At 40.1% G+C, this 20,929-nt stretch overlaps 1 protein-coding gene across 2 annotated transcripts; it reads right to left on the bottom strand.

Annotated features, from left to right (window-relative positions):
* Positions 1 to 739: 739 nt before the first annotated feature.
* Positions 740 to 20,477, bottom strand: tmem229b (transmembrane protein 229B). 2 transcript variants are annotated; one of them, XM_007567045.2, is made up of 3 exons: positions 20,327 to 20,477; positions 20,089 to 20,239; positions 740 to 5,532 (listed from the first exon to the last, which is right to left on the bottom strand). In XM_007567045.2, the coding sequence occupies exon 3, from the start codon at positions 5,475 to 5,477 to the stop codon at positions 4,884 to 4,886; it is 594 nt and encodes a 197-aa protein (XP_007567107.1). In that variant the 5' UTR covers positions 5,478 to 5,532; positions 20,089 to 20,239; positions 20,327 to 20,477; the 3' UTR covers positions 740 to 4,883. The 2 variants fall into 2 exon arrangements, with proteins under 2 accessions (XP_007567107.1, XP_016534655.1); XM_016679169.1 differs by having other exon boundaries at positions 20,089 to 20,477.
* Positions 20,478 to 20,929: the final 452 nt, after the last annotated feature.

Below are 20,929 nucleotides of genomic sequence, written 5' to 3'. Positions count from 1 at the left end.
CTGCAGACTGCAATTCACTATGCCAGCCACATGGAGACGCCATAATGGAGAGTAAAAGTTTGTGTGTGGATAACAAAACTCAAGAACATCGGAACAGTGAAATGCTAAACCATAAAAAAATACCCTTCAGGGAGGGAGACAGAGGCTTTATTGCAGTTGATAAAATTCACCATATATGATGTTTTTTTGTTTGTTTGTCTTAGATGGCTCCCCTCTCAGGGCGCCCTTCCATCCAGGGGTGACGCTCTAACAACTAAACTGGAAAGTTCTGTCTGTTTTCTATTTGTTACTTGCGTATTGAGTCAATGGGGATTCAGCCCCGTTTTAGGTTAAAAAGTCCCTCTAAGTTCTGTGTGAGTGGGTAAATCAAGACTATTTTTAATATAAAAAAGTAGGACCTTTTTCTGATTTCATGTATGAAAAGTGACTAGTATTGATTGGTGAAAGCTACAGAAATGGCTGTATGATAAACAAAAGAAACATCAATAATTTAACCAACATGGTTTAAAAATGTTCAGTATTCAGTATTACAATATATCATTTGCACAAACCCGTTTTCATTAGGTGAAAAACTTTTTACATTAAAAAAAGACACAAAGACCAGCAAGATGTTTATCTTTAATTCATGAGGGTTAATAATAATTAATCAAGAAATAATATAAAAAGGCATTCTAGACATATTTCACAGTTCTCACACCCACACACATTAAAAACCAAATACTTATTTTAAAAAAAAAACAACATTTGTTCCTCAGGGATTGATAAATCATTCATTAGCAATATACAGTACAGATTTCTCAAGAATCCTGCTCCTTTTTTAAAAAAAAATAAAAATAATGCTTAGATCAATCAGCAGCAGCTTGAAACTGGAGTTTGGTGGAGCTGCTTTTAGACATGCACATTCAAAGAGAGACAGGGAGAGAGAGAGAGAGAGAGAGAGAAATAAATAAAAACAACACCAGACACCCAGCTTACTGTTAACATCTTATTCATGCACTTACTCAGAGACAAGCGTCTCTGCGTGACTCAAAGTTCACACACATATTGCAGAGAATACATTTAGGTTAGCAAGTTAAGATATTTACTGCATATGAATTATGCAGAGACGTTTTCTTAGAAAAGGGTAATAATCGCATCTACAGTATTGCTTTTAAGCCTAATGAAAAATGCATACGACGCTGAAGAGTGCAAAACAAACATTCCTGTTTCCTGGATGTTTAGCAGGCCGCTCACCACTGGGTGGCAGCACTTCATCTGAGATGCAGAGCAGCTCTCAGGAGAGCCTCGCGCAGGGAAAACGCCACATTTAACGCATCAACAACACAGGAGAAGGTCAGAGTGTCCACTTAGTCAAGCAGAACTGTGGAAACATTAAAAAGAGTAATGTTTATTATTATTATTATTATTATTATTTATTAAGTTTATCTAGTCTGCTGTGACATTTTGAGTCTATATTCAGTTTAGTTATGTTCCTTTCTTTCCCATGGAAGATGTTTAATAAAGAGTCATTTGACGGAGACTGTCAGCTTGCGATCCCATACAGGATTTATATAATTCAAGCCAATAAAAACACGAAGCCCTTTCTACTTAATCTTATTGATATGTTTTTTATAACTACTGATGTTACTCTTAAATGATTCTCAGGGCGTTTTTTTTTTTGTTTGTTTGTTTTTAAATTCTCTAGAAATATGCTTACAGTGTCCACAGAGCCTTCCAAAAACACTTAAAAAATTTTTTTATGTTGACTACACACCAAATGTATTTTACCTGGATTTTATGTGACGGACGAACACAAAGGAGCACATTGCATGAGTTTGCTAGTCAAAATCTGAAAATTGTTACTTGTAATCTGTCTTTACCGTCATTGTGAAGTGGCATGTGGTTTGTAGAAACAAACATCCGAGGCCTTCACAGAAACAGCTGTATTTATACTGAGATTCGCTTACACACACGTAACTTCTGAAGGCAACAAGTTGCACTTTTTCTGGTGTCAGTGTTGAATACATATTCCTCGTAGCACACATTTATGCGACTATTTTAATTGTAAAATAGGTTGAACGCAATGTGTTAATTCCACTGCACAGCTATGACTACTTTGTGTTAGTTTATCGCATGAACCCCCATCAAAATACACTGAATTTTGTAAGCCAACGCTTTTGTAAGGCTCTGTGAATTGGGTGTATTTTTTTGTTTGTTTGTTTTTTTTTTTACAGTAATTAGTATTACATAAGACTTGCCATACTGAAGATGGCATCAAACCACACAAAGTGGTAATTGCAGACAGAGACACACAACATAACTCTTAAAAGAAAAAAATTGCAAAAGGCTTTTATGTCGATGGCCACGACTCAGTCGTCACAGACTTTAGCATATAGGTAATAGAAATGATGTCAAGAGGAATCATTTTATTTATCATCCCCATATTTACCAAAAGAACACACATATATGTCCAGTTACACACACACACACACACACACGCACTCGCACTCACACACACACAAAATAAAAAACAGAGTCGGAAAGCAGCCATGCAAAGCCATGACCTGCTTACTTACAGTTTAGTGGTTCAACATGTGGCTCAAGGACACTTTGACATGCTAGGAGAAGACAACCGCAGACCCTCGCTGACAACCAGCAACTTCTGTCATTCTGTTCGCACATGCAGCAGAGTGATTCATCAGACATACATTATGGTTGTTGATTGAATAAACGGGCTGAAAGAAGATCTTTCCATGCATTTTTTTTTGCTTTGTTTTTTTTTTCAGTGTGATCCTTGAGACCAAAGCGAAAAAAAATAAATAAATAATGGCGAAACCCTGCTTTTGGGGGAGGATACATTCTTAAAGGTCCATTGCTGCAGAATGTGATGAAAATGCTGCCAAGTGAACATCAGCCAAAGTGTTTCTGGGTGTAACCTTCAAAAGCTTCTATCAAAGAAATGAAATTTGGCCTGGTGCGACTTTTAATTCACAAGAATGGGTGCGATGTGGCGACCACAGTGTTTCAAGGGGACAGTTTTTGCTGTCGCACCACGGCAACGTTCACATTAAGAGTGACGGTGGCAGAAAGACAACAAGTTTGGACATATATCCAACAAAAGAAAAGCAAACATTATTAACAGTGTTAATTTAATTGCTCCTTTGCCAACTCGCACCCTCAGTTCACACACACACACGCGCACGCACACACACGTTACCTCCATTAGTCATTTTCTACAGCCATTTCATACATTCGTATAAATAATACCAAGACTAAATCATGTTACCATTTTTGTAGTCAAGTGTTTTTGTGTATTACTGTAGACAAATGGTCAGAAAAATGTACCAAGACACTACAGTGATAACGAACCGTCCTGTACTAAATGGAAGTGGCTCCGGGTCAAATGGTGCTGCTTGTGTGAGAAAGAAGGGTATGAATTGGTGAAACTGCACACAGCTCTGGAGACAGGTTTAACACAAACACAGAGTTTTAGGTCATTCTCCCTTAAACTTGAAACCAGATATTTACATCAACTGTATAAGCAAGACAGTTTTTTTCTTATTCTCTGAAATTACATCAGATTTGCCTTTTCCTGTTTCCAGTTGGCGCCACCAAGATTGTTTTTTATCAGCACCAGAATAATGAAAGAGATTTTTTTACTTCTTAATGTTCCAAGATTACATTTAGTGAGTCCAGATAATGAGAATGATCTCATAGCTTTAGGATCTTCGAACTCAAATTGAGGAATATCTGTGAACCTGTGGATATTTTTTTTAAATAACTGATCAATTATTATTCTGGTCTGATTTAATATCACACAGTGAGAGGGAAACGGTTATGTGTCTTCTTATAAAGTGCATGTTAATATCTAGTTTTATTTGTATCTATTATGAACTTTAGCACCTTATGAGAATAAACAACAGCCTTCACCTGACAACTTACCTCCATATTTAAGACCCAGGTGACTGGTAGGTTTTCTTTAAAAATGGATGTTTTGTAAAGAGTTTTTCATGTATAATCAATGACTTGGCTGTTGGAGTGTGATATGAATGTGCGTGTGTGTGTGTGTGTGTGTGTGTGTGTGTGCGCGCGTGCACCGTTTTGACGGAGGGAAGTAGAACCCGGCTCTTTTGTATGCTTCAAGAAGAAAAGTTTGGGAACACCCACAGCAGCACTTCTATTGCTGTTTAATCAGAGGCTGATTCAATTATTTAAAAAAAAAGAAAAAAAATTGCACATGCGACCCTAATATAAATTACTTATTACAACGTAACCGAGACAAAATTCCTCATATCTTCATAGTTTTTTCTAGGCTGATGAAAACAGCTTTGCATTTTAACTCAAAAGATCATCCTAAATGTTACACATTCCTTTGATTGTAAAGAAAGGCCGGCATTTGGGTCTCTAGATGATACTTTGTGGCTGTGCTGCTTTCATTTAACATTCCTATGAGGCAAGAGAACTGTTCTTACATAGATTGGTGCATACTTAAATAACACAAATACTGTATTTGTTTTGGGTTTTTTTCCAAGAAATCTTTTTACAGAACAATAAGACTAATCTCTGCAAAAGTGCTTTTTTATAATCCTATATTCTGAGCTCCAAGAAGGAGTTTTAAAGTTTAATCCAGATCATTGAAGATCCTAGCATTAGGGTTAGCCCCATGTAAATGTAATGTGAAATGCAGTAATAACAGTAGCATTATGAGTCCCTGTTTAGCTAACGACGGTGAGTATTTGGGATATGAAGCCTCAGTTAGACATTTGTTTTCTGGCTTCCTCAGCATTAACTAACCTATTCTTGATGGCTGTCTCTCAATCCCATGCACTACAGGGTGAGGATTGCATATGGAAAAGTGCCAGTGGCGGGTCAAGGAGGTTTGACAGAGTCCCCTGAAAATTGACTCAATCAACTTTAAGGTAGCCGTTTGAATTAAAGCCACTCCCCCTCCTTTGTTCTCGTTGCCTGCTGCCTTCCAAAGTTTCTCCAGCGCCTCCCCCTCCAGCATCATGCCTATGGTTTGACCAGCCGTCCTCGGGCCCTTCATGAAAGCGTAGCCGCAGGGTTTTGCGGATAACAAAGCGCTCCACGATGAAGGAGGCGCAGAACCACGGCACGGCGTACTCGGCCGTGATCAAGCCCATGAAGTTGTAGCGGAACTCGGCGTAGTCCCAGGGACAGGCGTTGAACTGCCGCAGCAGCAGCCCCGTCCCAAACTCCCACAGGTACGTCCACAGGGTGTAGATGATGCAGCGCAGCAGCACGGGGCAGCGGCCGCGCAACGTCAAGTACATCCGCTCCACAATGAGGATGCAGGTGCCGTAGATGAAGAAGGCCCACACGCTGGTCACACCGGGGAACTTCCAGTTGCAGTTGACCACAAACTCCCAGGCGGCGGTGAACATCACTTCGCAGAAGTAGCCGTGGATGGCGTAGAGGTACCAGCGGGAGAGGGCCGTCAGAGGAACAGGGTCCCCTGAGGTTTCTAAGGTTACCATGGTTCCTCTTGTGGGTTTCACACAGATTTCCTATTTGTATGTACAGGATTCAGGTCTGAAAAGAGAACAAAGAAAGACTTCAGAAATGATCATTTGGAAAACCTGCTAGACCTTATTCAACTCCAGGTATCAAAGGAAAGGAAATTTGTACGTGGTTGATTTTTTTTCATTGCCGTAACAATGTTTCATGGTACTGAATCTCACACTGCTGAACAGTCTGTTTATTGTCCCTTAAATTGGGCCTCATTTGTAAAGAAAATGCTTTTGTGGGTTGTGCAGCAGAGTTGAGTATGTGGGTTGCTCTCGAAAAACACTTGCCAAAAACCAAACAGAGCGACAGTGTGGGACGGCATTTCATCACTGTCAACGTCAGAAGCAATCTTCACAAAAAGAGGAGTCAAGATGAGATCCTACAACCAGTGGCGATCCCTTATTTGCTCTCTTTGGGACCAAAATCTAACTTCCATAATGTTAATGCCCGACAGAGAGAGCTTTTACAGACACCAACTATTTCCTCCCTGCAGTCCTGACCGCAACCTCATTGAACAGTGGTGTCAAAGTGACCAATGCAACTACATGCGACAAGTGCTGGTTGAAGACTAGTATGCCATCTCACACCAATATGATCTGGTGATCAGAATGAGGAGAAGGTGGCAGGATGTTGTGGCTGTATATGACACACTGCTGAGGCCACTGTTTATTCAATTAATATTATTTTGGTCATAATTGCTTCATCAAGCTTCAATCCCATAGGCCAACTGATGACACTCAACAAGAATAAGTAGCAGATTAAACTACTTGGTATTAGCAGAGATGATCTGAAAGGTTTTCCTTTGCCACAGCCCACATACTCAACTCTGGTACTCAACCCACAAATGCATTTTCCTTACAAATGTGGCACCATTTAAAGGGAAACTTAAAAAAAGCTTTAGAATGGCATGAGATTTACTGAAAGAGGTATTGCTACAAAAGAAAAAAAAAATCGATAAAACACAAGTTGCCAAGTTGTTTTCTCAGTCTCAGAGATGGATTATTAATACAAGACATCTAGCAAATAATGTGTGAACAGCAATGTGCCAATACAGAAATAGCAGTGGGGAGTCCATAATACAAAGTTTTCCATCACATACAGAGACGAGGAGAGCAATAGAAGATGTAACAAAATCTCCAAAGCGAACCACAGTCAGAGTGGCGTCTCAGGTCACCGAGTTTCCATAGCAACCACAACATGCTGCGATATAACCAAACGGTTCGGGGTGATGCCAGAAAAAAAATAAGACAAAGAAAAAGCCTTAACAGATGGAAACACAAAAGGAAATTCTACTAGGAGTTGAATTGGAAGGGTGTGATGAGGATTCAGCAACAAAATATGTAAGACGCAGGATGAGTAAAGGAAAAGCATCTCATGTTTGATGCAAAGGATAGTGGGAGATTGGTAATGCAGGGGTGTATGGGTTCATGACCGCTTTGAAATAAAATGTAAAAACATCTACATTTCATCTGAATACAAGTGTAAATTATGAGTCTTATTGTGTATTTCTGCAGCTTAATAATCAAAACACAGACCAAATTCAAACCAACACAGACATGGCCGCCACAAAACAAATCAACATTCTCCCATGACTATCACAGTATCAGGATCTGCCTCCTACAGAAAACCTGTCTGGGTGAGATGTGGAAAATAAAACATTACATTAAATGTGTCAGATGCTGCATTCTGGTTTGTTCGCTTTGCTCCCTGCAAGATTGTTGTGTTACGCCTCTTGTTTAGTTTGTATCAAAGTTGTTGGTCCGGATAGTCTAGCTTGTTGTCTTTGGATTTCACCCAAAGCTTCTCCATCTGAATGCCATTTATTTAGTAATAAAACCTTTCAGTTTCAATGATAAGGCCCCAGAGGGAATCCAGAATTAAGTCTTCGACTCTGTTTCGTGACTAAAATGTACAATTCACCAGGCAGCAATTTCTGAGAATACTTGTGACAGGCACTGCAACCGCTTGTAGAGATTTTACCCCAGAAATTACAATAATTATTCCTCATTATAAAACACTGACATGCAGTACATCCCATCTTAAGCAATGATTACAGCCTAACTGTCCAAACAGAGTCTGCTGCCTGCAGAATTAAACGGGATTTGCTGCCATCTCCAGCAACAGCCATCTGGCCAAATCAAAAGTGAAATCTTCAGGATTAGAAATTTAATTGCGTGGGGTGCTAAGCCACTTTTAAATTAAGCCAAGGCAGTGAAACACTGCAGGCATCAGGAGATTTAATTAAAGACTGGAGGCTGATGAAGCACTTAAAGTGTACCGACCTTCCCTCAGCTGATGCTATTTACACAGTGAGGGGGTTTCTTATGTAACGTATAGCTTTGTCATCTGACTGCCTACATCAACACTCTGCGTCTCCAACTCGTGCTGCTTGACAAACATTTCGTGCTGACATATCAGGTATCAGAAATCCCACGAAGGGACGGGCCCGTTCGTGGCTCTGCTCCACACACACCGCGTCTTAAGTTAGAGGAACACAGAATGCAAACAGCACAATGACGAATTCAAAGGCCATTTACTCAACAAGGCCACACAGTTTATATCCTTTACCATACAATGTCTCCAGAGGAAGCTGTCATAGCAACAGCGATTATACAATAGATCACAAACGCTGGGTGAAATAGCGTCTTAGTACGAGGTTACAAGTACAAACGCATGTTTGAAGAACAAAAGGTCTTTTTTTGTCTCTTTTTGTCTTCAAAGCCTGGCTGTGACCCAGAGAGAGTCCGCAGGGATTAGCACATTTACTCCAAACAAGGAACAAGGGTTTCATGTGATTAACTGGGCCACAGCTCCATAAACCTCCTTATTCCATCTTTTCTCTGGCTTCCTGGGAAAGAAACACACCTCGTCTATGAAAGTCAGATTGGGTCAACTTTTCAAGTGCTGAGAAGAAAGGTTCAGCCTGTAACTAAAAGAGAAGCACGCCGAATTGAGTCCTCCTTCGCTTCTATAAGTCAGTAAAAAGTAAAAACAAGTCAGATTGTTAAATTGTGTCAAAGCCACAAGGAATTCATGCCAATATGATTCTGTTTCTCTGTGTCATTTGATTTTTTTATGTCTTAGTCACCGAACTACTTCTGCAGACTGTCTGGTATTTCAGTCATTCAAATATTCGGCATATTCAGAATCTGTCAGCTATCACCAACATTATTTACTCCTCTTGCACTTTTCAAATATCTCACTTTTTTATTAAAACAAATTCCAGCCTATTGTCACAGGGACTGTGCCCCATCGTCTCATGGAAGAGTCAAAAAGGCACACAAGCTTACCAGGTCACTCTTTGTTTTTAGGCTTTTGAACATCTCCATGCTATCAAAGCAGAAGCAGCTGTTTGAGTTAGTATTAAAAGGCAAATTCACGTTCTTCATACTTTTTCAGAACACCACAGTTAAGGAATTAAAACTACTGTTAAAAATATTATTGTTTACAGTGTATATTAATGTAAGTATATTAACTAATGTTAAAATAGCAAGTGCTGCTAGCCTGCTAACATTTGCTAACCTGCTGGAATTAACATTAACTACTACACATTAGCTAATGTTAGCATATCACCCAAAAACAAGTAGCAGGTGATATAACTATCATTAATAGCATCTTACAGGTTAATGTTAGGATGTTAGCTCTTTGTATTCTTTACTGTTAGCTAACATACTACCATATTTGCTAGTGTTTTCAATATATGTATCTTAAGTTAAAACCATGACAAATAGCCAGGCAGAATAGCTATTATGCTAATTTTACTATGCTAGCATTTTAGCTAATGGTGGCACAGAAGATGCTATTAGCAAAGCAATGAATACTTGCTAAAGTCAAGTAGGAAAGATAAAAAAAAAAGAAATAAGCATTGAATTTAAAACTTGAAAAGTTTTTTCTTAAAAAAAAAGAAAGCCTTTCCACTCATTTTAAGTGTAGCCTACATCACAATTTCAAACTTTTCACTTCATGCCTAAGCTCTCCCACTTAAGTTGCAAATTCCCTACTGTTTAACATCGTCAGCTGATTTACGCTCTCAGATTTTATTTTATGGTCTCTCATGCCAGGCTGCTGATTCTTTAATCTAACACCACTTTCAACAGTTCAGCTCAGTTTGCTATGACTTCAGTTTCTTCAGCGGTTTTCAGTTTCAGTTTCTGCTTCTGCTATGCAGTATGGCTCTGTTGAAAGGGATTGTTCTCAATTTCTGCCTCTTTGTTCTCCATGACATTCATTTGTGCTTCAGTTAAACTTTTTCAGCAGAAGTTAAAATAAAAAATCAGATTACCAATTTAGCTTACAGTATCCAGGCAGCATTTATAATGGAAAAGCTTTTTTTTTTTCTATCTAGTTCAGGTTTTCACCATAAAACTGTCAAATCTGCCATTATAAGTAGACAATAGTTTAAATACACCAGCATATTCCAATTTCCAAAAAATCCCCAAACCACATTGATATAACACTTTCTATGCAGATCAAAGCAGTGTGTTAGCCACATTGTTCTCTTGTCATCACTGACGACCACTTTCTCACAGAAACCACGTCCGTTTTTTCTCCCAACACTTCCCCCTTTCTCTCTGCACCTAAAATGCACATTACATTCGTCACCCACACACATGCAAATCTGCTAATGAGAAGGATTATCTAAAACTGTAATGAGGCTGTCCTACGCTACACCTCCTGCCAAAAATACGTGCAAACGTCCAGACGAAGGTGAGGCAGCGATGTAGCACTGAGAAAAGGAAATCATTTCTGTGTTCTTCCTGTGATCTTCATTTCTGAAAACAGTTAGTGGTACTTCTGATAATTTCATGGCGTTGAGAAACCAGAGAGAGTCAACACTTGACATGAACTAAAATGGTCCAAACAATTTCTTTTCTATACTCACAGAGATTCTTGTGGTGATGATTCTTTACTATCCGGTTAGGCTTATGAAAGGTTTTCCACCTGTGTGTGCCACTGTGCGTGTTTGTGCCCAAAGGTAAGGTGAGGCAGAGTGAAATGTTTTGTCTAGCACTACTCAAACAAAAGATCATTCAAACAGCCAAACCCAGCGGTGAACTGGGACTCCTCTAGCCTCTTCTCAAATCATCGTATCATCATACGTAACCACTAATCCCTCTTGGTGGCTCATTTAATCCTGTAAGTCACACCAGTTGGTCTGGTGAGATCATGGTCAATGTGAGCTTCTTGAGCATGCAGTGGGTCGGTGTGGCCGAAGGGGCCGGGTCTACAATGCAGCGCATTCACCTGAGTAATATGCATTAGATGTGTCACATTAAATTTAGCTGAGATTTGTTATAATTATTGCACATCCATTTCAACGCGTAAATATATTAGCACAGTTGCATCCAATGTAACTGAGTCTCCACTGTGAAGTGAATTAATTGGCAAAAGCTACAAACATGCAACAAATAGCAAATATTAGCAAAGCTAATCTTACAGGTTGTTCCTTCACATTAAACACAAAAGAGAACTTTTAAGGACAGCAGTCTCAAAGATTTAACTCCTTCAAGTATGTTTCATACGTGGTGCAGCAGCCATTTTGCTGTTGACCTACTATTGGTCACCCAACAGGTTCTGGCAGAGTTCTTGAGGAGACTTGTCGTGAGCAAACCCTCCAGTTCACTAATAATCTTAGTTCTGGATTCTGTGATCATGTTTTTCGAATCAGACCAGAGTTTAAGTCAGACGATTAGGTTTACCAGTCTAGTCTCTTTCAAGGACTCCTTCTGACACCAAGCCTTGGTGAAGCACGCTTGAGATCATTGTCCAGTTTAAACGGCCAATCGTTTCGTCACACTTTGAGAAAAGCAACATAGTTTGTCTTTGTCTGATAAAATATTAGTGGGCTAAAAAAGGGCACTGTACACTGCTCCATAAAAACTGAACAGGCCTGTAGGATTATGTCAAACCATAATACTGCTGGCATCAGGCTGGCTGGATGTTTGATTAGCTTAATTTACTTCTGCATGTAGTGGCAGAATCATGCTAAAGATTTGGATCGGTGCTATTGTTACTGGTGGTAATAATGAAGATGGAAGAGTTCACCTAAGGGAGCAGAGAGATTCACATGCGACCCCAATTGTAAAAGGTCAAATGTAAACATGGCTAAGCGTTTAAATGAATAAATATCAGATGTCTGAATGAAAGTGCCGAAGGATCTGCGAGCTAACATAGCGAACTCTTCCCATGAGGCGAGGGATCATGAATTGATCAAACGTCGGAAAACACAATACATGAAATCCCTTGAAACTTGCCAGTTTTTTGCACTTTGTTTTTAGCAACTGCATGAAGTTGTGTCACGAAGTTGTGCTGAGGTAGCAAAACCGAAAGATGCTTTTGATTACTCCCACTGTACAGCAGTCAGAAAGCGACTGAAATATTAATAGTAACATATTTAAAGGCACCTAGCTAGACTCAAATTGGGATTTCTTTGATAATTACACCGAGACAGCATAACCAGATCACCTTATTTATGCTTCTTTATTGACCCGTTGCCTCATGATCACACAACTAAATTGCCAGATAGTATTTTGTTCTGTTTTGGATGTAGCTGCTGCATCATATCCTCCCTCCCCATCACAGAGGCGCTAAGCTATCGATCAACATGGCTCCTGTCTGCTCCAACTGCAGTGGCCCCATTCTGGCATCACCCTTTATTGAAACCTGCCACAAAATATCTCAGTTTGAGGTGGGAATAGCCAGCGGAAACAAACTGAACTGAAAAAGTGTAAATCAACCGCGCAACGCAGGTCTTGTTTAAGGAACTGATTGTGTGCTTTTAAGAGAAACAACATGATTATTTGTGAAAGGAACAGATGAGACATTCAGGGAGCAAGAAAACACACGGACTGATATACGGAGTAAGCGAAAGGTGGAGAATAAAGACGTCTTTATAGTGCTGACAGGTATGAGCTCTGACAGCGAACACACCGAGGGATCCACAACGCAGCGCACAGTCAGGTTATCTTCCGTGCCGGTGTGTTTCCGAGTGTGTGTGGCACGGATCCCAGGTCTACTCCGACTTTTGGAAGGTCACTTTGGGAGGCATCAGAGAGGAACCAGCAGCATCCGATATGCGGGTGAACGACGGCGAATCGGGGTGACCTCAGCGACAACTCATCTCCAGTGACAGAAACTGCATCAGCAAGAACTGCGCTCCCGCATTTAAAGGGATAGTTTGGGATTGTTCAAGTGGGGCTCTGTTAAAAAGCTTATAATAATTTAGTATTGTATTGCTCTGCGTCTTCATTTAGCAAAATTTGCATAAATTCTGGTTGGTCCAGGAGAAGTCAAATTATCTGCCTTCCACAGTCTTTCAGAAAACCCAAAAACGACACAGGACTTTTTAAATGTGCGATTTTAAAACTATTAGTACGTTTACATTGGAGATCGAGTCAGCAGACAGCGATCTGATATCGAGTCTTGTGTGTGAAACACTGATAGATCATGAAACACTCAAAGCATTTTCTGGTCAGAGTCAATGTCTGATATAAAACTAAAGTGGTGCTAAAAGCAAAACTACTGTAGAGGTTTATGTCTACTGATTTTTTTCAGGGCAATCCCTTTTTCTATTAGATGATAAGTCAAAAACACTTCACATGTTCTGTATTCAGAATGTGTTTCACACAGGATAATCTCTGGTGGCACACCGCTTCCTGTCATTTGCTGCGTTTGTCGCAGGTTAAGACATTATCTAAATAATAAAACATCTAAACAGGACCTATTTTCAAAAATACAAAATTATCTGTATGACATCATAAAGTTGCAGTCTTTCACACTTTAAATGGCATTTTAGTTGCTGAATGTTCTAACCAGAAACAAGTAATGAAAAAATAAATAAATAAAAAATAAGTGGTTATTTCAATTTTTAATTTCATTATTTCAAATTCAAACAAATTAAGTAAAGGAAACATGAACTAGATCAAAGTTTAGAATAAATACAGAAAAAGCAAAACATTTTCAGATTAAATCTTTACAAAAACGAATTTGACCTATTTTAAGAGGCGAAAACCAAGCACTTTCTCGTCTGAAATATACACACAAGACAGGCTTTAAAGTTTAAATTGTGCTTTTAAATTGCTGCGACTTTCAGCTTCCTCACATACCCACCCTGATCACATGCTCTCTGTATCCACAATGAGCAACAGGCCGAGTCGGGGAGGGAGAGTAATGAATCCAGAGACGAGTTTGAGAGGAAAAAAGATGGACAGGCGCGGGGGATGGAGGAAAGGTGGAATGGGAGAACCCCATGAGGCGGCACAAAAATAAAGCGACCCTGATCGATTGCAAAGACAGGTCAATTAGCTCCGAAACAGCAAGCTGGCCTTCAACCCCCCAGGGCAGAACTACGCCTCTCCTCTCATTCAGACTCGTGCAAAAGCATCTAAAACTCCTGCAGCTACGATACGCCGCTTCTGGTGTCACGTTTAAGAGGCAGTGAGTTCAACGCGCCATCATTCGTGCTTTAACTTTACAATCTTGGATGCAAAGAAGCATGTGAAAAGAAGAGAAAGTTAATATTAATGTCGTTTGGCTATAAATGTGAGTTTTCTCTGAAAATCATAAGACACTAACCAAGAACGGCCACTGTAATTATTACTTACATGCAGATAATAGGGAAATTATCATCATTAAAAGCTATCATTTTCTTGATAGCAAAACATTTTTCCTGTTATTTTAAGGAAACTACGTATCTAGATTTATCAGAGAAATATTTTATAGCATCCAGATGATGACATCAACATTTTCTTATGTTTTATATCCAAATTTCCTTTGATAAATAAAGATTAGAACTGTGTACACACTCCAATTAAAGCAGTTTAATGTATTATTGCATTTATGATCTAAGGATGGTGAGAAGTAACATTATAGGGATGGAGGGAGGATATGAGAAAATGAAAGAGGAAGTAGTGAACTAGGAAAGAGAAGTTAAGGTGTGACAGTAGGAAATAAGGAAGCAGTGAAAGAAGGAAAATTTAAACAATGCAATAGGGAATAAAGTCTTGAAATACAAATATTTTCCATTGATTTATCTTCTCTCTCCTTTTTAAATGCAGGAATCCCACACCCTGCAAACAACACGCGAAACGTCCCTTTAAAAGCAGTCTTCCAGTTAAGCGTGTGGAACATGTCGTTCCCCGCGCCCCTCCCTCTGGTTTACAGTTTCAGAAAGCAGCTCAGTTTAACAACAACATTAGACCTCAGGTTATGTACGCCACACTTGTTTTTTCCGTCAGTCTGCTCCGGCGCGCCGCGGCGTGTCGGGTGAGGCCGTGCGATCATGTGAGTCCAAGCCGCCCAGCGGGAGGCGGCAGCCGATGTTCATTCCTCACACTGAAAGTATTCAGTCTGCAGAAAAGTCAACTTTATCCTAAAATCAAGTCTTCTGCAGCCTTGTTTTTTATATTTATTTTTTTAAGGATTGTCACATCTATTCTATTAATTCTAACCAGCTTCATTGTTGCTGGTAAAGAAAGAGATCCCCACAGAATTATGCTGCTACCACCATGCCTCACCTCGGGGGTGGTGCGAGGACCAAAAAAAGTTTAACTTTTGATCCGTTCTGACCGGAGCACCTCTTTCTCGTGGTTCCTTGTGGCATTCTCCACCTGAGCTCAGGATTGCTGCAGCTCCCCAAGAGCTACCCAACGTTCTCCTGGCAGTTTCTCTGACTCCTCGCCAAGGCCGCCATTTCTTTGTAAGGTTTGCAAACACGTAGCCTCTGAACTGCGTCTAAACCTTCCAAACATCACCGGCGCGACGCTTTTTCAGACAGATGCACAGCTTCATTCGTAACACAAAGCCTCGGTTTGCATGTTTGAGCTCTATAATTAGCGAGGTCTCTCAATAATGCTCTCAGGTGAGGCTGGAAAGGCGCCAGGAAGCGCTGACACTAAAAGCTCCGGCGCAGCACGGCCGACACAGGCCCGTGCAACTTTATCAAAGGCATCCTCTCCATAACCGCAAGGTGAAAGCTTTAGCGAGTGACACAGAGCGGCGGAGGAGGAAGGATTTATGTAAACAGGGAGGCGGGTTTCAGATCCAAAAGGCTTTTATTGATTGGCAAGAAATAGAACCTGAAGTCATGCGTGGAGGCAAGGAGGCTTCTTGCGCTAAACGTGACAAGTCAAAAAATAAGCTTTCCCAAACAAGTCAGTTATATAACAGAAGGTTGAACTTTCTAACTCTTTAATTAAAGTGATCCATAAAGCCGTCCAGGCAACATGTCAGTGTCCAAGGGTGATCAGACAGGCTGAAGCTTCAACTGGAAGCAATGTCTCTGCTTTGGGCTCCAACAACAACGCAATAAAACAAAACAGATTGGTGTGTAACTCAGAAAGTATCAGCAAAATATTTGATTCATCAAGGTTTATATAGCAATTTATGTCACCTAGGGACATATGATTATAAAGATTTGGGATAAGTATGACATAAGACCAAAAAAAATGTTTAAAAACTGTCCACATGAGATTATTGCAGCAGCACAATCTCACACTGGAAATTTCAGAAATAAATCCCATCTGTAATTAAAGTACATTTATTCAGTGGGTGGATAGGATCTCATATAAAAAAATAATTTCTATAATTACGTTAGAAAGGAATTATTGGACACGTAATTACGTTCAATAAACTCATAAAATAAGTTCAAATGAGGCATTTTTTTTCCTCATTTTTATGATGATCAGTATAAATATGAAGCAACAGAGCGGCTACATTTCTGAGACGCTCTACAAAATGGGAAGGAGAAGCCATTAAAGTAAGGCAGGAAGCAACTTACCAAAACTTGCCCTTTTTTCCCCAGAGTGCAAAAGTAATAATTAAAAGGTTCAAAATAGCTTGAATGACAAACAAGGAACACGGGCTTATCTTATAGAGATTATTTAAGAATGACATCAGATTTCCTATAGAAAATGTTTGTCAAAAATCTGTATCTTTATGTCATGTTACATTTGCGGCTCCGAAGATAAAAACGGCTCTTTAGAGTGTAGAGGTTGCAGACCTCTGCCTCCGAACAAGAACAGCCCTGAGGGGGAGAGTCTGTTGACAGGCAACTAATAGTTGCACACTCTGCAAATCATGCTACTGCTCCAAACTAACAAAACACCTGAGACTTTAACATGGAACCAGAGTGACAGTGGAGCTGTTTAGATAAAAGCTGATTCAATGGTCCAGTCAAAGTCCAAACCTAAATCCAGTAGAGAATCTTTGGGAAGACCTGGAAGTTAATATGTTTCACGTAATCTGACTGATCTTCAGCTGTTTTCCAAATCAAAATGAGCAAACATTTAAAGTTCTGGATGGGCAAAGTAGGTAAAAATACCGTCCCCACCCCCAAAAAAACAAGGCTTGCATAAAAATGTTGTTGCTGAAGTACTGACTAAAGACGAGTCTGCGTTTATGCATTACTCTGTTGGTCTGTCGTAACGCCACTCTAAACACATTAATTTTCTAACTGTAATGTGACAAAATGCGAAAGAGTCTGAGAGGTACAAACACTTTGCAGGTCCATTACCGTCCTGAAGTTTCAGATCCTGGGAAGCTGAAGCTCTGACATTTGTGGGCCGAGCTACGCATTAAATCTTAGAGCTCCTAAGGAAGAATCTGGAGTTTTATAGACATTGTCACCATGGAAGCGGTGAAATGGAGATGGATGCACCTAATGGACGGGGATTCAACCGGCTATCAGACGTAGAAGCTTTGTAATCAATCGTTGGTCATGCATAATTGATGTTGGTTTTATGGCAGAAGATCAGTGGAAAACAACAGAGGTACAGAAATGTCCTGTCTGAGTCAACTCAATGAACTACTGAGGCTACTGAGGCTTTTGTTCAAATCAATAAACTGGAATAACGTGTTGAGTATTTTATTTATAGAGAAAGGGACAATTAACGATTAGAAGGTGAGATGAAGGCCAAACTCTGAGTGACGTCAGAAGTATCCGTTTGCTTTCATGCCGCAAATTCCCAGAGTTTTTGAAAGAGCATATTTGCTAAACCGGACCTGTGACGTGACGCAGACATAGTTTATTCGTAGCATTCCATCAATTCCAAACACATAAGCTCAGTGTGTAAAAACAGTGCCAGTTCTGGCATGAGGTGACCTTCTTTTAAGCTTGGCGTGGTGGGAGGGAGGATAAAATAGATTTTCTTTTTTTTTATGGATTTGCAAATATTGGGAGTCATTGAGAATCAGGGATACTTTGGATATATTCCCTTCCGAAAGGATTTCCATTGCAACAGTGATTCCCACACACTGTAAAGTGGCGGGATCGCTAGCAGGTGAGATAACCCTGACACGATGTGACACAGGGAAAGCCGTTGACCCAGAATCGGATGTTACTGTACTGAGCAATTCATATGATGTGTGGCGGTTAGCATGAAGTGTGCTCCAAGGGAGAGCAGTAAAACAAAGTCACGCAGCTGTAAATGTTAAATGGCCTGTACTTCTATAGCGCTTTATCTAGTCCAGAGGACTCTAAAGGGCGTCACACCACATTTACCCATTCACCCACACATTCTCAATGTAGCACAGGAAAGGCGGATCATAAATAAAGATGTAATTTTCAAAACATGTCATTATTTACTTTTGAATGAGGCCACTAGTTTTTTAGTTTATAATCTGTTTGGTGGCATTGCTAAGCGATATATAGCAAATTTGTTGTTATGGCAGTATAACTGTATGCAATACAAAGAGTTGCTGCCTGTATTGCAATAAGTTTTACCTAAATATTTAGGTACCTATGCCCGAATTCCTGTAATATTATTGTTATACTTGATATTTAATCCATTAACTAAAAAAACCAAAGGTTTTTAGAAGATAATAAGGTGATGAAGTCACTAAGAAACCAATAAAAATGGGTTGTTGGGATTGCTATCAACCTGAAGCAAAGTGTATATATATATATATATATATATATATATATATATATATATATATATATATATATATATATATATATGATGATCTTAAAATAGCTTATTTATCACCAGTGATGTCATTCTCCACTCACATTCACTAATATTATTACGCATATCACGTTTTAAGAGCAGAGCTAATTTTTTTTTTTTCGTTCATCACTGCAGCATTTTTGCTAACTTGGAAAATGCACGCAGCTTTGCCTAAATGAAATTTTCCGCATATATTCTACTGCGCTACTGTACTTGGCTGCTTTGTGAACTTTCAATTTGAATAATGTTCAACGTCTGCTGTGAAGTTTTGGTTATTTACTGTTTGTTTTCATAAAGCCGAAACAGCCAAAATGTACAATGATTCAGGTCGGATATGTTTTAGAATTTCAACTAGAGATGTACAAATGCAGGCCAGGGTTTATGTAAAGGGTGGAAATAGTCCTTTACTGTAACGCCAAATTGAAGTCTGTAGACAGCCAAATAATAATTATATTTTTTTACAGTACTTACAATAATGCCGCCCTCAATGCCCTCCTGGGCCTGCGCCACATTGCCAATTTCATTAACCACCACTATGTCAATATTATATACCTTTTGCTCCACGTAAGGTGACTTACAGTAAGACCTATGAGTTGGGAAACTTCAACACGTGAATACAGAGTGGTAACAGACCCGCTGCATCACTACGGGAATATTAATCTTGCGTCCACACACACAGCTCACTGTTACTCCCTTTCAGCAGTGTTATAGTACGGGGTCATTTTGGGATTCCTAGCTGTGGAGGCTGTTGCGTGGGTTATAAATAGGCTATGGACTACAGAAGCGACAGCGGGGATTATCTCACCCCAAATGATAATGAACTGCAGGGTTTATGTGGCATAAATCGATTAGGGCTTTTTTTTTTTTTTAAAGCTTCTGCAAAAAATAAAAAGCTTCCACAGATGGAGCTACACTGCGGACGTGGAGTCCAGGCGTCCATCCGCTCTGCAAATGAACGGCTTTTCTTCACGCTGGACGCCCGCCGATCCTGACCTGTCCCGGGAAACTGGAAGGTGCAGGGCCCGTTGGAGGGGCAGGGGGCCGTGGAGGAGGAGGGGGTGAGGGGTGCACTCCGCTGCAGCATCAAGCACACTGATGATGAGCAGTGCGGCACCCTCTCCGCACACTACAATTAAACATACATGTAGCTGTGCAGCTCATGCACCGATTTCATATCTGGGACATACTTTGCAACACTTTGGTATCGCAATAAAAAAAAAAAAAGGTGACTTGCGATCCACAGAGCGGTTAACAAATAAACTTACGATAATCCGAATTTTAACAGGTGCAGCGGCGCGACTGCGCAGAAAACACGCGCAATATTGTTGTTGAATATGAAAGGAGAGAGAGAGGGGGAAACCGCTTTAAACATTCAATTGAATAAACGGTTAAAATAAAAACAATAGCGCAGCACTATTAAGTTGGGAGTAATCTGGTGACATTTCATTGCGAAAGGGAAATAAAAACCCAAAAGATTTCCCCAACAGGAACACATGTTGTTGCCCTGAATGTCACTCCGCTTGAGTACAAGCATGTTGACTGCATTCCCCCCTCCTCTCTCTCTCTTTCTCTTTCTCTCTCTTTCTACGATCAGCACAGCGAAATATATTTCATTTTTATTTTATTTTTTTACCTTCAGAAGGATCTCTGCGGTGTCTCCCCAGGCGCACACCCCGGCGGATCCGACACATCCCTCGGTGAGGTCGGTCGGGAAGAGTCGGTGTCGGTCCGTGCCTCTGCTAGTCTGTCGCCCGGCTTCCCCTGCGCGGTGTCTCCGCTCTGTCCTGTGGAAATCCACACATTTTTTTACTTCACTGCAGCAGCAGCGGCGGCGGCGGCGGCGCCAGCGGCACATGCTCAGATGGACTCACGCAGCTCCTGCATCTTTGCGCTTAACCGTTTCTTGTCCGCAGCTCTGCGCCCGCTTGACAGCCAGGCTGCATGTTGGTGCACGAAGGGCGCGGAGAGCAGTTAGCATATTTCCCCGTAGCGCCACTTTGTTTTTGTTTTGTTTTGTTTGTTGCAGCACTGATTACAAGTGCTTTTTAATAGATTTTTTTTAAAAGTTTATGAATTTTTGTAGTTGTTTTAATATTTAAAATTTTTTTTTGCTTTCTGCTTATAGTTCCCTTAAGTTTTTAATAATAGATGCTAATTTAAAAAGAAAAAAGAAAAGTTTTTTAAATGTAGAAATGCTATGGTCTACACGTCATCACGAAGGTTAACAGCTTCCATAACAAAAGGTGACAAGTAAATTTGTTCAGAAGCTGGTTCTTAAAAGGACACTATTAATGGAAAATTGAGTGGTAGGAAAAGGTGTGAAGAAAAAAACAACAACCCACAACCAATGGATGACTGCAACTTTCAATATATTGTCAAGCAAAGCACAATAAAGAGATTGGAAGAGATTCACGAGGCTGGACCGCAGCTGGAATCAGAACGACATTAGAAGTGTCCCGGATAGGTACTGAAGC

This window comes from Poecilia formosa, unplaced genomic scaffold (genome assembly GCF_000485575.1).
Source record: "Poecilia formosa unplaced genomic scaffold, Poecilia_formosa-5.1.2 Scaffold203, whole genome shotgun sequence".
In the NCBI taxonomy this organism is placed as follows: Eukaryota; Metazoa; Chordata; class Actinopteri; order Cyprinodontiformes; family Poeciliidae; genus Poecilia; species Poecilia formosa.
The sequence above is the reverse complement of the archived record's forward strand: the minus strand, read 5'-3'. Positions and strand labels throughout refer to the sequence as shown.